Here is a 13,743-nt window from a genome sequence, read left to right on the forward strand (position 1 = left end):
GTTCCATCAACCAAGTAGAAAATAAAAAGAAATAATAATAATAATAAAAATTAAAAAAGAGAGAGAGAACAAAAAAAAAGAAAGAAAGAAGTGGAAAAGAAAAAGTATTACAAGACCCAGCAATCATACTACTCAATACTGCGACGACTTCTTCAGCGTTGTACAGCTCCATCATAGGTACGACCACGATACTTGCTTCTGCCCAACGAATAGGTGTCTCCTGGAAGTACCTCCATAGTATCCGTCTTTAGTCTCTTTCCTTTTCTTTCATGAATTATTACGAGCGGAAAATTCACCACCGCTACTCTGGGCGGATTCTCTCCTTCATTGATTAATATTTGATTTAATTTTTTAATCGACTCCTCTCTACCTGTCTCTCTTATCCTGTCTCTCTGCCTGTGTCTCTCTCTCACACTCTTTCTCCGCGTAGCTTTTTCTTTTTTTTTTTGGCTTAGTATTTTTTTTACCCTCAGACCCTCCCCTCATCCCTCCATCCCTCCCTCTCACATTTCATCATTTTCCCATCCCCTTTTTTCCGTGTTCTTTGTGATTGTGTTTGATTGTTACCAGAACCCACTCTCTACACTATACCCGAACGGCTTTCTTTCCCACTGCTGTTAGTCTGCCCGTTTTCGGATCATTCGACGAGTTCATCTCCTTCGTCCTTTTCCCTTTCTCTTTATTTTTTTTCTTTTCTATTCCTCTGAATTCCTTCCCCCAGTCCATCGCCGACCATAGCACAGGAGGATTATAGGGAAACTGAAGAAACATCAAGGGGAAACCCAAAGGAAAAGAAGTGAAGAAAAAGAAAATAAAATTTAAAGCACCAGAGAGCAATTCAATCCACCGGGAGCATTCTTGAATTGCTTTGTCCGGAGTATCGGTTGCCTTCCCAACTTTCGCTTAACCGACGCGATTTCACCCCCCCGAACTCTTTGACCCTCTCTACTCTCCTCCTCTCCTCTATTCATTATCTCTGTCCTCACCCCTGGATTGTGCCTGAGCATCGTTGCTGCTTGTGGCTTCTGTCGCGCTATTTCCCCTCCCCCAGTTTTCTATCGCTGTATTCGGGATTTAGCGTTTCCGATACCCATTCTGGAGACTCCTCCTCGTTCCAACGCCGTCGATTATCGCCAAGCTACCTCCAGCGGAAACACAGATTCTCTATCTGGGGTTAATCGCTAGAGGTAGTCCGACCAGCTGCGATTGAATTTGCAACTAATTGTGCTGGAAACCGAAATCCACTCTGGAGACGTGGAAACCCGCCACATCAACCACACTTTCGTACCCCCCAAATTCGTCAAGGGAAAAAGCCACCACCCAGCCCTAGACGCCCTTAAATTCCATCACAACGCCACCAGGGTCAGAAAGAAAATCATGGCGTCAACTTCCGATGTGCACGGTTCCTCTCCCGTTCCGACGATGCCCCAACCAAATGACAACGGCCGCGCACACATGTCCTCCCTTTCCTCATCGTCTTCTATCTCCGACGCAGAAACCGAACGCCGCGGTCGTTCTGAACGTCCACGTATGGCCAGTCGGAAACCCAGTGCCTCCATACTAGTTCCACGAGACCATCCTGAAATTGAAATTGAAGAAGAAGAATTTCCCCCGGATGACGCACGTGCGATGAGTCCCCGACGTAACTCTGCTGATCTGGAGCGGCTGGGAAAGGAGGCCAGGCAGACCTTGCAGGAGTGAGTGTCTACATTGCGATCCAACACTTGTTTTGCTACTTGATACGTTGGCTGACAATGATTTTAGACAAGCAAAGGCGCTGCAGTCGTCCCTTCAAGCACTCGCCGAACGTATTGAAGCAGTGAAATCGGACCACGACAAACTCGAAAGTGAAAACAAATTCTTGCAGGACTACATTGGTGGATTGACCCGAAACATGACCAAGAGTGAAATGACGAGATCCAGCACCAAGGTCAGAAAGTCGCAAAAATAGACGCGACGCCCTTCAACATCCCGGTCGGTAGAGCCCATGGGCACGGCTGGCGATGTCTCCGCTTGTATAGCGAAAACCAAAGAACTGTACGAGATACGTCTCCGCCATGGTTCGATTGTACATTTCGGCAACTACGCATATCACATTTTTGGGTCTCCCTTGGCGACACGTTCTTTGGACTGGTTGTTGGAGCACCATCCATTCTGCGGACGATCACACACCGCACTATAATACGTATCAACATTACGAGAGGAATCGATTTTTGACTGCATGTCGTGCGGCGGGGTCGGAATGGCAACGGCGCATATCCGGGAGCCACTCGTGCTACATTTGGCGTCAAACGAATGTCATTTGTCACCAGTTAATATTCTGATTTGCTACTTCCGTAGCGGACGTATCGCACGATGGTTTCGCCACAGTCGACTGCACCAAACTACCCTGACCACTCTTGGCCAATAACTCGTGGTAGAATTCGGCCTTTTCCCTCGATCGACGCATGGAGATTACCACAGTGTTTTACTACAGCGAAAATCGAATAACATAGTTTGCTCCTGTGACATCATTGCACACCGGTGTATCGGTTAGGAGCGTGCTACTTCGGCTTGGCGACGATCAATGCTGGATCCCGTTCACGCCGATCTTCGTATCGACCAGATGACGTCTTGCGTGATGGAGCACTATGGTCTCTCTCCTGTGCCGACTGGGCCCATCTTCAACTGTCCATATTGACTTGATTCTACTTCTGTCTTACCTTTTTTTTTCAACCTCCTTTGCTTTTCTTCTTTCTTCGGTTTTCTTATATTGTCATACCGGGAGGCAATCTGTACTTGTGGCATACATAGCACGCTCGGCGTTCGGAAATTACTGGGGATTACCTATTAGACTTGTTTGATTGATTCGACAGGAAACCGCACTGGGCGCATTTGTTCTCATGGTCTGCAAAAAGGCGAGGCGGGGAGAGTAAAGCATTTTCACGGAGCAGCCCGTTGTTTTGTTTGTTTTCTATTTCAACATCATGATTATCGTGTACATTGGGATCGTCCCGGTCTGACGATTCGGCTTGATATTGTTTGGCTTTGAAGACATTTGCTTAACATACCCAGAAGCGAGCGGTTTGATTGAATACAGAGATATTGATATACTGTTTTTCCGTTTCTTGTAATTCAAGCGTCCGTTGTACGGAGTTAGTCGCTGATACCAGGCTAGTCCCCTTCCACCAACACCCAGCCTAACACCAGATCTAACCTTACCACGACCGTATGTCCGAGAAAGTTGGATTGTCAAGAAAAAGCCTCAAAACGCCACCATAATCTCAATCTCAACCACCTATCTAAACACTCCGTCCCTAGTCCTAGACTATACTAGCACCATCTCAGCCACACCCATAATAGATATCTCCATAAACCGAGCCTCCCACATCCCCCATACAATAACATAGTCTCAAAAAACGAACGGAAAAGAAAAGAAAAGAAAAACACATCAATCCCAAGATGCCCCAAGCCCTCACTCACCTCACGCACATGAATGACATCATAAAATCTACACATCCCGGAATATCATTCCCAAACCCAACGCCCCAGACCCAAAGGAAATCTAATAAAGATCAATGAAAAATAATAATAACATTAATAAACCTACCCGTAAATAATAAAACCCAATCTTATAGTTAAGAACAGATACTGATACATCATACCCCTTCTGCGATTCCCTGTCGATCTCCCAGCAAAACAAAAGGATAATTAAGGAAGAGGGTTCCCGCGCGCCGCATACGTCATGTTTCGGGTGTGAGGCTGAGCTGTGTTATGATCTTTATTTATTTATTTGTTTATTTTTTGGGGGCCTTCATTTTTCTTCGACCGTGGCTGGGGAGTAGGGGCTGAGTAATTGATTCATGTGGGAGATTTGGATTGTGGGTTTCTGTAGATGGATGTTGTTTTTTTTTTTTTTGTGGGGGGAGAATTGGTGTGGGTAGGGGGGCGCTTATGTTTTGTGTTTTGTCTCTTTACTCCGTATATAGGTCTGTATATGTAGGTTATTGGTATAGTAGGTTATGATGGGTGGGCTTTTTGTGTCATGCTTCTGCTTTTGTGTTTGTTTCGTCAAGGCCTATCTTATGTGTCAGTTTGGACGGAGCTTTTAGGCGTGTTTGCCTCTTTATTTGCTTTTTGAGGGGGAAGAGGACGTTTGTATGGCGTGCTTGTTGCATGGATCTGTCTTAAGACTCTTAGGATGTATAGGAAATCGGATGTGTAGAATGGTACTTTTTCTCAACTGATATCACACCGGTACCAGAACCAGTGCCCATTACAAAATGCATCCTTACACCATCACTCTACACAAAAGACCGCTAAGTTTGAACTTTCGGATTTCTTTGTTACCACTGCTGCTGGACTTTAGATCTAAATTCGAGCTCAGGCGGACAATCAAACGCCATGCGTGGCACGAAAGCAACCAAGACAATATTCAGGTAATAGTCCAGGTCTTGCGAGGGGAAATGATTTGACTGATGTTTGTAGGGGGTACGAGTCTGTAACAGGGAAAGGTATTCTTTGGGTAGTTGAGGCAATAGGCAAAAAATTTAAAAGGGAAATAAGGTAAAAATCAAGCGAGAAACGAAAAGTTGAATCACAGATGGAGAACCGGTGCACGGGCAGAAGCCAATCACGCCCCAAAGTGAGCTGCGTTAGAGAAAGAAAGCAGAGGACCCAAAGAGCATTAAGAAACCGAATCTCCATCCGGGGGCCGTGGCGCCGAAAAGCTTCCACCTTGCCCTAGATTGTATGATACGAAAACGTCAAAGGCGCCTTGTTCCCTTTCCCTCTTCAACACTCTAGCTCTTTCGCGTGAATCAACAGTCCCGTCGTCCGAGTGCTCCATCCATGATCGGACGCGAGTCCTTCATCTCTCCTTTACTCGGCGGCGGGCTTCTCGCCCTCAGCAGCGGGGGCCTCCTCCTTCTTCTCAGCGGAGGCGTTCTCAGCAGCGGGCTCGGCCTCAGACGAGGTCCAGAGAGTCTACTCGGTGTTAGTAAAGGTTGGCGGAATCGTGGTGTGTGCATTTCATCTTACCAGGTTGTCTCTGAGAAGCTGCATGATCAGGGTGGAGTCCTTGTAGCTCTCCTCGCTCAGGGTATCAAGCTCTGCGACGAACGTTAGCGAGCTGTCCGCTTCCATAATCCGGTCAAGTCGGCTGAAACATACCAGCAATGGCATCATCGAAAGCAAGCTTGGCCAGGTGGCAAGCCTGGTCAGGGGAGTTCAGGATCTCGTAGTAGAAGACGGAGAAGTTAAGAGCCAGACCCAGACGGATGGGGTGGGTAGGAGCAAGGTCGGTCTGAGCGACTTCAGTGGCGGCCTTGTAGGCCTCGAGAGAGGCGTCAGCAGCGCCTGTACGGCGATCACCGGTGGCGAACTCGGCAAGATAACGGTGGTAGTCACCCTTCCTGTTGTTGGAAAGAACGCGATTAGAATCTTACCAATCGCATTGACGTAGGATGACAACAACATACATCTTGTGGTAGAAGACCTTAGACTCGCCGCTCTGGGCAGAGGGGATCAGGTGCTTGTCGAGAACCTCGAGGATATCATCACAGATCTTGGCGAGCTCAGACTCGATCTTCTGACGGTACTCCTTAATGAGGGTAACCTGGGACTCGTTGCCCTTGGACTCTTCTTTTTGCTCAATAGAGGTGACGATTCTCCAGGAAGCACGGCGGGCACCAATGACGTTCTTGTAGGCGACGGACAGGAGATTGCGCTCCTCAACAGTAAGCTCTACATCGGCAGAGGCGACAACCTTCATGTTCTCGACCATCTCTGAACAATCTGTCAATACCGAAAGATTGATATCGACGAAATCAAGATAAACCGACCTTCGTAGCGCTCGGCCTGCTCGGCGAGCTTGGCCAGATAAACAGCATCTTCGTGACCCATTGTGATAGGTTTCTGGTCGATTGTTAGTGGATACGCTTCAAAATTGGAGCACAGCAATGAAGGGGCCAAAAGCAGCGGGAATAGCGAGTATGAAATGGGGCCTAAATCATGAATGACATGAGGGGCAAACGGGTAGTCACAGGATAAATGACGAGGCTGAGATAGTCAAGTGGCCCGAAGAACACGAATTCTAGATCCCTCCGTCGTCATCTTTCTTTCCTTCTAATACCCCCCACAAAAAGAAAGCATGCGAAGGTTGAATGGAAAAATAATTTCATGCATTTTTCCAAACCAGGAAAAACTAGTATTCAACCCCAGTATGAAATCAACGCAACTGGGGACGGTCGGGAATTGTTGAAAGTGGGCGTCGCACCGCTGGTCCTCCAGTCGGCTAGCCGTTGACTTGCGTCGCGAATGGGCGATTCCAGAGCGGTAGTCTAAACGGAGATCATGACAACGAGAGCGACGACAACCAGCAAGCAATTCACCCCATAAACACCACACACACGTGTGTAATAGCCCAAATAACCCTTCGTTGTATGATTTCCAGACGGTTTGCGATGATGACGACCCAGATGATTGATGGTGATGGTTGATATGGGGAGAAACAGGGAAAAGGAGGGGGAAAACAGTGGAAGATGACAGAAATGGAATGTTCTCACCTGATAAGTCGGGGGATTTATTTAGGGGTTGGTAGATGAAAATTAGAAATTTTTTGGGAGGTTGAGAAAATGAGGAAGAGTTTTATAACGGGGGAGGGTTAAGCGTTAGTCGCAGGAATAAAAAGTAATGACAAAAGTCGGAGAGGAAGAAGAGAGAGAGAGACCAAGAGGGGGAAAGAAGTGGGAGGGGAAAGTAAACGGAAGGGGGGAGTTGGCGGCGGAGACCTAGAGAAGTCAATCACTGAGTGCCAGCGTCTGGCTCAACGCTTCAATAATGGGGGGGGAACGTCGTCGACACCTGAGGAATACAATACACCCGGACTCGACGGCCGAATCATCCAGAATTGACTGTCTTTTTATACGTTTCAATTCGTTTTCCGATTACCTTGCATTGCTCGAAATTCCTTTTCTATCTTTTGATTGTTTGATACTATTCTGGTATTTTTTTTATTATGGTTGTTATATCCAATCCCTTTCCCTTTTTTGTCTTTTTCCCTTTTTCTGTGTCTTGTTTTTGGTAAAATAGATTGCTTCATCTTCCCTTTTTTTCCCCCCGTTCTACAGTAACGGATGATTAGCCGCGGACTCCCTTTTTCCTCGCCCACACTCACTCTCTCCTGACGCCTTTCTTCTCTTCGTTCAGACAACCCGTCGTTTGTGTGGTTCGGTGGGCCTCTCAGCGTCATCCCTATTTCCCTCTCCGCCAATCGTCCCGCCCGCACCAGAGATCCGAGTATGGGTCGTTTCTTCCTTGTATCCTAGTGATTTGCCATTATTGAATGAGCCTCGCAGCTAGTGGTCCTAGTCCAATGGTCACCTCCTCCATAGGCCCATATCCAGGCGCCAGAGTCCCCTTTGAAGAAATGAGATGTCACCTATTATAATTGTGTTCAACTGTGATTAATGAACGAATCCTAACTACTCCCGCTGCCCCGTAGCAAATACGATACCACGGATTTGGTTCGGGTGTCGGAGATAACTTCAATCGATAAGGGAGAGAAAGCTCCAAGAAGGTTTCCAGTTGTTTGCTCTGGAACGGAGGATTACTGATGTTTTTTCTTTTCTTTTTCTCTCTCTCTTCTAGGCCCAACATCTGGAATGAATCCATCCCTGTTTCTAGAACTTCGGACAGGGAGGGAAAAATGTGATACTAATTAATACACTTGTTGCGTGTGGTATTAATAGAAACATTCAATCATTTTAATTTCCCGCGCGTGAGCAAAGTAGGAGTACTCCGTACTAGTAAGTAGTAGGGGATTCCACAACAACAAAATGAACAACAACATCACTCACCTGACCCGCTGACTCACCCGCGTTGCCAACAGGCCACCATATCACATGACCCGCCGCGAACCCGAGTGTCGTCATTGGGTCTCGACCTCAGCTCCGTCTGACAAGCCAAAACAGCAGGAACGTACCATTGCAACCAATCACTCACCACCAGGTACTTTTAGAACCTTAGTTACTCCTCCCCTCATTCCTCCTTCTCAATCTTCTCTTCCTCACACACACTCTCTCTTAAACCTCTCTTTCAACAAATTGCATCAGATCCCACACCTTATCCTCCGCCTCTCTACAATCACCATGCTCCGTCAATCCGTCAGGCCTCTCACCACCGTCAACCGTGCCGTCGTCTCCCGGTCTTTCTCAGCTCTCGCCCCCAGGATGGCCGCAGGTGATACCGGTGCTCCCCGTCCCGGCGGTTCTGCGCAAGCGTATGTCGCTCTTGATCCCCCCCTGTTACTTTGAGCCGATGAAAGAGGTCATCATCCGGCCGTAGGATGATGACATCATCGCTAGTGAATAGGACAACGGCACTAATGCATGCATCCAGCGACCAATTCACCAAGCGCGAAGCCGCCCAGGAGAACCTCTACATCCACGAGAAGGAGCGTGAGAAGTATGTATCCATCTTTCCTTCTCTTGTTTCCCCTTGGACCGTTTCCATTGGTTAAATTCTGTCTTGTCATGGCACGGTCCGGAATTCCCCGGTTGCAAACGAATGCTGACTTGTCTCTGTAGGCTTTTAGCCCTCCGCAACAAGGTCAGGGAACAGCGCAAGCACCTCGACGAGTTGGATAAGCACATGTATGTCTTCTCTGATCCGCAAAATGGGTACTTTGCACCTGGATCGTGACTAACTTACTTTTCTTTGCGATTGTAGTGAGGAGTTGACCAAGAACCAGGGCGGTGAACAGAACTAAGTCCTTGGTTTAACTCAGATGACGCAGTTTCTTTAGCTCACAGGTTCCCATCACAGTAGCATATTATACATGATTTAGTTTCCCTCGATGTAATCTACACTCTCCCTCCTATTTTGATCTCCCTTGTGCGTTTTAGAGATACGATAGTTGGCATACTGCCAAGCCATGGACGCGTATAATTGTCATTAGCCCATTGTTAAACTGCCAACAATAGCCTGAACATTAAAAGGGCAGAAAAAACACACAGCTCCAACCCAGCACAAGTACATTATATTCTCCGATCAATGATAACGATCGCCGCATGTTTCCTCGTATAACTAAACCCATGATTCCGAAAGTTTTTTATCTCCCCATTACCGCCGTCCCATGTAAGAACGGTAGAAATCATCAGCCGCAGTCGAGTTGCCCATGCCGGAGCTGCTGAAGCCATAACCAAACCGGGAAGACAGAGACTGCCCAGCCTTCTGGGCTGCGCTGACCTTAGTTTGGAGTTCGGATGTGCCTTGGTCGATAACCTGTAGTTGTGACAGATGGGAATTGAGAATGCGTACGATTTGAGAGATCTGGCAGAACTGTTAGTGGTGCTATCATGCAATCTGTCGCAAAGGCTATACTAACCGGTTCATCTGCCTTGTTGGTCTTGCTGAGTGTCGCAGAGGCACCGTTGACCTCTTCGATCATGCTGGTCAGATCCTTGCCCATCTCGTCCAGGCGCTCCGAAAGCTTCTCGGCCAGCTTGTAACTATGAATGTGTCAGTACGTGCCATCTCGGCAGAAAACAGCTTGTGAACTTAGGGAAATACGTACGTCCTCTCACGCTCCTGGTCAGGTCCCTGCAAGGATTCACCAGGCCCCACTTGCTTCGACATCATTTCATCAACTTCACGTTCATACCGATCCAGCCACGAACCCAGTTCCTCCTGTTGTCCCTCAACGGAAGCAAGCTGGCGCTCGACCTCTTGAGTCGCACGCTCCGCATCAACCGTGCTACCGTACAGCTTCTGCACCTTAGTGCCATTCTCAACAAGCATCCGGTCCCATTCGGCGACCTTCTCCGCCTGCTCTTTGAAGTCCTTCTGATACTTAGTCAGATCAGTAGCCCAACGGGTGATAATCTCATCCATGGTCTTATTTTTCAGGCGAGACTGAGCTGGGGGAGTAGGACCAGCAGTCGACGCGCCAAGCGCGGCGCCCCCGGTTGCCGTGTTGCTTGTCACAGTGGTGCCTGTTGTGCCAGTAGTGGTCGATGTCGTCGGCACGGAGGGTATGGTGAACGATGGCTTAGAGGCATCTGTGGCTGTAGTGGGGGTTGCGGAAGTGGTTGAGGGTTGTGAAGGTGCGGCGGTCCCAGCAGGCTTGTTCCCGAACAATCCACCCGTGGGTGCCGCGGGTTGGGCAGCAGGGGCTGCGGTAGCAGTAGTGCTCGGTGCAGTCGTTCCTGTAGACTTAGGGGCCCCAAGCGCAGAGAACATGCCACCGCTAGGAGCAGCTGCAGGAGTTGTTGATGGAGTTGCGGAAGCGGTTGTACCACCAATGGCAGGGAATAGGGATTTTTGTGGAGTAGCAGATGATGCGGCCGGAGTCGTAGAGGGCTGCGCGCTAGCATTTGTGGTACCCAGAGAGAAGGCAGGCTTTGCCGTGGAGTCCGTTCCAGCAGCTGGCTTCTGGAAAAGAGAAGGTGTCTGAGTGCTCGTCGTACCTCCGGCGGAAGGGGTTGGGGCAGCGCCAAATAATGGCTTGGGGGCAGTATCAGCACTGGTGGTCGGAGTTGTTGATTCCGCCGGTTTGTTAGCGTTTCCAAATAGATTACCTCCCGCGGATGCTGCTGGGGTCGAGCCAAACAAGGGCTTCTGTTGTGTACTTTGTGTGTTCGATCCGAAAAGACCGCCGCCGTTCGACTGAGTCTGCGTCTGCGTCTGCGTCTGCGAAGCTCCTCCGAACAATGGGTTGGTGGAGGGTGCGGTTGCGGTAGTAGGGGTGGTGGATGAAGAGCTAGTTGTGTTCGCGTTTCCAAACAGACCACCTGGCTTCTGTGCTGTCTGCCCGAAAAGCGACTGAGGCTGGCCAGTAGCACCTCCCTGTGGGGGAGGACCAGCAGGAGTTGTGGACGCGGTGTTGCCGAAGATCGAACCTCCTGACTGTCCGGGGGTGGAAGTTGCGTTGCCAAATAGGCCGCCTGCGGGCTTTGCGGCGTTTCCAAAGAGACCCCCGGCAGGTGTCTGTCCGGAGCTGGGCGTTTCGTTCGACTTTGGGGTTTGCGATCCACTGCCAAATAGTGAAGTTGGCTGAGTGGTACCCGCGGGTTTATTCTGAGTACCGAAACTGAACGCAGAAGTACCGCCGCTGGGTGTAGCAGCGCTACCACTGGCACCACCAAACAGCGTAGACCCTTGGCCACCAGTCGCAGAACTTGTGCCAAACAATGAAGGTGAGGAGCTGCCGCTTGTTGATGCTCCTACATTTCCAAAGAGACTACCCGGACTCGATCCAGTATTTGAATTGCCAGCAGTCCCAAAAAGGCTTTTCCCAGAGCCCCCGTTGGAGGCTGGTGCACCGAATGAAAAAGACATGGCGTTGGATTGTGAAGGTATCAACAGGGCTACCCTGGAGTGGAAAAAATAGAGATGACACGCAATCAGTCAATTAATCCTAGGGCAATGAAAAAGCTAAGAAACAGATAATTGAAGGTAACTCACTGCGCCCAGGAACGATGAGCCCTGAAAGATAAATCGGCAGGTGAATGGCTCTTGGTATGGGGATTGGCGCAGTCCAACAGCCAAATCAATTAATTATTCACCCGAAGCTGAGAGATTCTCTGGAGGAACCGCGCTTGGCTCGGCTGGGCGACTATCTCGACACCTTAGGCACTATCATGTCTCCTGCACTGCCTCAGGCATATGTTCGAGACTCGCATGGAACCAGTTATTCTAACCATAGGGGAGCAGCGACAACATCACCACCTGTTCACTGCAACCTTAAATATTCCTTATACCACTCCAATTTTACCGTCCCATAAATTATTGTCACCTGTCTACATGTGTCTTTTTGGAAAGTAAACCTACTCTAATGTCCGAAAGGCCATCCCGCCCATCCAGTTCGCACTTGGAGCCCCCAAGCAAAAGCGTAGAGTTGGTGGACTCCGGGGCACGAGACTCCGGTATGGTACATACCGAAACGCTCGAGTTGGTCCAGTTTATTTATCGCTGACAATATTACTTCAACAGCTACAAATAGTGACGATGATCATTTCTCAGACGCCAGCGAAGGCCATGAACGTGCCCATTCGCGCTCGGCGTCCGGTCGCACATCTCCTGTTCCACTGACTCGGGTAGAGAAGGTTGACGATAGTCCTTCGCACGGCGACGTTCCTGGTACTCGAGCATACGAGCTAAGGGAGCATGATGCAGTTCCTGATGAGATTGAGGTTATTCCGGAAGGGTCGCGCAGTCGAAGCTCCTCGACAGTGGGGCGACCACAGCGCCCTTTGACGCCGGAAGGTTCACCAATTCCCCGGACAATAGTTGAGAAAGTCGATGCGGACGAACCAAGTCATGGAGAGATACCTGGAACCGAGGCGTATGAAAAGCGCAAGGCCGATGCGGTTCCCGATATTGTGACGACAGCCTCGGATTTGGACACGAAGTCACTGTCGCACAGCCCGGAATTAAATGAGCGGGGTCTTAACGAGGGAATCTCTACGGATGCTGATGTCCCCGAAACAGTCCTCCAGAGAGTAGATACTTTACCGAATGAGGATACAGAGTCAAATCCACGAGCACACCAAAGGCGGCCAAGTGATGCATTGCCCGACGTGACGGAAACTGTTCCAGATGGCCCAGGTAAAATCTCTCGCTCTCCATGATAGTGTGGGTTTAAAATGGACGATTGACCAATGCAGATGCACTGTCACCGTTGCAAGATAGCCCCCCACATCAGAGTCATGACGAGCAGGAAACACCTGTGACCGGCGACGATGGGGCAAACCCGGCGGCTGCAGATGACTTTGATGATTTTGCGGAGGAACAAGACATGGGAGAGGATGACTTCGGCGATTTCGACGATTTCGATGAGGATTTCCAAGAGCCCGGTACACAGGTTGCTGATGAGGAACTCGTGGTCCAAACACCTCAACATACACCTACAGTTGTAAGTAACTCCAGCACCTATGATATTCCGTTATTCCTGGAGGGCAGTTATGCTGACAATACCCGGTAGCCACCTCTTGCAGATTTCGATTCCTGCCAATCACTTTCCGATGTTTTTGCTGCCCTTGACGAACCTCTGGACCGTCTCTTTCCCGCTGCTAAGGAAGTTTCATCACTCCCTCCCATAGAACCACTCCAAAACAACTCAGCCATCTTCAACACTGAACGCTCTTTATCATTGTGGTCTCAGCTTGTTGCACCTCCACCACTACAGCCCCAAAATTGGGTGAAATCTCGGATCCGTCGTCTCTTCCTGGTGTCGCTAGGAGTACCTGTCGATCTCGACGAGATCTTACCAGCTTCGAAACAAAAGAAACTTGTTTTGCCATCAATCAATCCTGGTGGCCCCGACGCTACTTCGGGTACCCATTCCCGTTCGGGAAGCCAAGTCAGAAAAGACGACGTTCAGAGTGGCGCCAACAGTCCGTCGACGTCTGGCCCACCACGGAATAGGGCTTCATGGCGGCGCGAACCGTCTCCACCACCCAAACTAGACCTCTCAGCTGTCCGACGCCTATGCTCCACGACAGACGCGGCCCTAGACGGACTCACGGACGGCGAATTACAGGGCCACGTAAATGAGCTGGAAAACGTTACACTCCGCGCCAGCTCTGTCCTCGAATACTGGCTGAAACGACGAGACGGCCTAGTAAGCGAGAAAGAAGCATTCGAAGGCGTGATTGAGAACCTTGTCAATCACGCTAGGCGTGTGAGAAAATAATGTATAGCATAATGAATATCCTTTCCCCTTCTCTTCCGCTATCAATCCCCCTGTCACCCCTCGCTGTC

The 13,743-nt window shown here is 49.4% G+C and overlaps 5 protein-coding genes across 5 annotated transcripts; 3 read left to right on the top strand and 2 right to left on the bottom strand.

Moving 5' to 3' along the window:
- Window positions 1–1,377: 1,377 nt before the first annotated feature.
- ANOM_007000 (short coiled-coil protein) lies at window positions 1,378–2,716 on the top strand (the record flags this gene model as incomplete). The annotated part of the gene is made up of 2 exons (XM_015552256.1): window positions 1,378–1,697; window positions 1,765–2,716. 2 exons carry the CDS (start codon window positions 1,378–1,380, stop codon window positions 1,949–1,951), a joined length of 507 nt encoding a protein of 168 aa, XP_015405127.1. The 3' UTR covers window positions 1,952–2,716.
- Window positions 2,717–4,301: 1,585 nt separating this feature from the next.
- artA (14-3-3 adaptor artA) lies at window positions 4,302–6,120 on the bottom strand (the record flags this gene model as incomplete). Its single annotated transcript, XM_015552257.1, has 5 exons — window positions 4,302–4,965; window positions 5,020–5,090; window positions 5,152–5,393; window positions 5,460–5,766; window positions 5,823–6,120. Coding segments are annotated over 5 exons (861 nt in total), but the record flags the coding sequence as incomplete, so codon positions are not given.
- A 2,009-nt stretch (window positions 6,121–8,129) lies between these two features.
- Window positions 8,130–8,749, top strand: ANOM_007002 (uncharacterized protein; the record flags this gene model as incomplete). The annotated part of the gene is made up of 4 exons (XM_015552258.1): window positions 8,130–8,260; window positions 8,380–8,445; window positions 8,568–8,633; window positions 8,710–8,749. The coding sequence occupies 4 exons, from the start codon at window positions 8,130–8,132 to the stop codon at window positions 8,747–8,749; spliced, it is 303 nt and encodes a 100-aa protein (XP_015405124.1).
- Window positions 8,750–8,847: 98 nt separating this feature from the next.
- ANOM_007003 (putative nucleoporin Nsp1) lies at window positions 8,848–11,352 on the bottom strand (the record flags this gene model as incomplete). The annotated part of the gene is made up of 3 exons (XM_015552259.1): window positions 8,848–9,312; window positions 9,368–9,491; window positions 9,557–11,352. Coding segments are annotated over 3 exons (2,124 nt in total), but the record flags the coding sequence as incomplete, so codon positions are not given.
- Window positions 11,353–11,798: 446 nt separating this feature from the next.
- Window positions 11,799–13,675, top strand: ANOM_007004 (DUF5102 domain-containing protein; the record flags this gene model as incomplete). The annotated part of the gene is made up of 4 exons (XM_015552260.1): window positions 11,799–11,906; window positions 11,974–12,588; window positions 12,648–12,895; window positions 12,965–13,675. The coding sequence occupies exons 1-4, from the start codon at window positions 11,816–11,818 to the stop codon at window positions 13,673–13,675; spliced, it is 1,665 nt and encodes a 554-aa protein (XP_015405126.1). The 5' UTR covers window positions 11,799–11,815.
- Window positions 13,676–13,743: the final 68 nt, after the last annotated feature.

Source organism: Aspergillus nomiae (genome assembly GCF_001204775.2).
Source record: "Aspergillus nomiae NRRL 13137 chromosome Unknown contig00221, whole genome shotgun sequence".
NCBI lineage: Eukaryota > Fungi > Ascomycota > Eurotiomycetes > Eurotiales > Aspergillaceae > Aspergillus > Aspergillus nomiae.